Source organism: Schistocerca nitens, chromosome 3 (genome assembly GCF_023898315.1).
Source record: "Schistocerca nitens isolate TAMUIC-IGC-003100 chromosome 3, iqSchNite1.1, whole genome shotgun sequence".
Taxonomy (NCBI): Eukaryota; Metazoa; Arthropoda; class Insecta; order Orthoptera; family Acrididae; genus Schistocerca; species Schistocerca nitens.
The window spans coordinates 487,720,417-487,721,708 of NC_064616.1; the positions used below are offsets into that span (position 1 = coordinate 487,720,417).

The 1,292-nt window shown below is 56.1% G+C and overlaps 1 protein-coding gene across 1 annotated transcript; it reads left to right on the forward strand.

Annotated features, from left to right (window-relative positions):
* Positions 1-685: 685 nt before the first annotated feature.
* LOC126249290 (uncharacterized) lies at positions 686-991 on the forward strand. The gene has a single exon (XM_049950944.1). It carries the CDS (start codon positions 686-688, stop codon positions 989-991), a length of 306 nt encoding a protein of 101 aa, XP_049806901.1.
* The last annotated feature ends 301 nt before the right edge of the window (positions 992-1,292 follow it).

A 1,292-nucleotide genomic window follows, 5' to 3' on the forward strand; every position in this document is an offset into this window, starting at 1 on the left:
ACGTAAAAATAAGAACAAATATGTAAAATATGCAAAAATACACTATGTTGGGGGAAGGGAGTTTGGTTAGGTTGAGGTTCACAAGTTCATGGAGTATGGGTAGCTGTGGAAAATAAAATGTGAAAATATGGGAGGATGAGTTTTATATCCCATGTGGAAGGCGGTGCGTGGGTCTCCTGGAAACTGAAAGGTACACTGAAGGTAGGAAGCTAGGAGGAGCAGGTGAGGCAGAACTCCCGGCACTGCAGTGAGAACTAAATTCACCTTTACTTAACTTTGCGTACAAGTAGTGGTTCGCTCACTGTGAACTAGAAACAGTGCTGCTAGGTCGTCTCCTTGGAATCAAATGGGCTGAATCTGTACCGGAGCTAGAGGGCACTGTCGTTGGTGTCTGTCGTAGTGCCAACTTAAGAACTTTCACCTACGCTGTGGCATCATAGCTATCGATACCATATCCCTCCCCCTGAAACGACGCACCGTCATTGAGTATGGCTTCCGATGGCGGGTGGAGGGACCCAGAGGTGGCGCAGCTGAATGGGCGGACAGCAGAACTGCTGGGGCATGCTATCCATCCGCGACCCTTAATTGCTTGCGAGAGGGCGAAGAAAACGCCCCGTGGAAAACCTGCCTGGGCTAGGCACCGCCACTGGGTATGCTCGGATGAGGAGGCGGAGCAACGACCTCCATGGGTGGCGGCGGCATGACAGCAGCCTCAGCATCCATCAGTTCTGGCCCCGCGGAGGAACATGGTGGTGGCAGTGGTGGTGGTGGTGGTGGTGGCGGCGGTGTGACGGCAGCCTCAGCATCCATCGGTTCTGGCACTGTGGAGGAACATGGTGGCGGTAGTGGCGGCCGGAGGTGGGGTCATGGAGGCGGCGAGAGTCACCCGTCCGGTGTAGGTGACCGGACTGGCAGCAGCGACGACGACGGCAGGCGCGCCCTTGGTGGAGGCGCAAGCAGCGGAGGCGGCATTGCTGGAGTTGTGGGCTGAGGCGGCGGAAGCCACGAAGCCTCCAATTCTGCCGCAAAACAACCAGCGGCAGAAAACTGAGGACGGCACAAACGGATCTGGTTCCAGTGTCACTTGACAGTGCCAGAGGGACCAGAAATGACAAATAAATTGCGGCCAAGCTGGCGAAGAATGCTCCCCTGCTCCCAGCACTGCCTGTAAGAGAAAACGCAATAGAACACCAAATCATGCGGCGCCAAGCCAGAAGGTGGTGAAGCAGTGGGAGCGCGCGGTGGCGGGTGCAATAGCTACAGGAGTGGCCGAAGGGCGCAGCCATGAAGCA

Bases quoted from the DNA above. Each gene is read 5' to 3' on its own strand.
- LOC126249290 (XM_049950944.1), top strand. From the start codon at position 686: ATGGGTGGCGGCGGCATGACAGCAGCCTCAGCATCCATCAGTTCTGGC.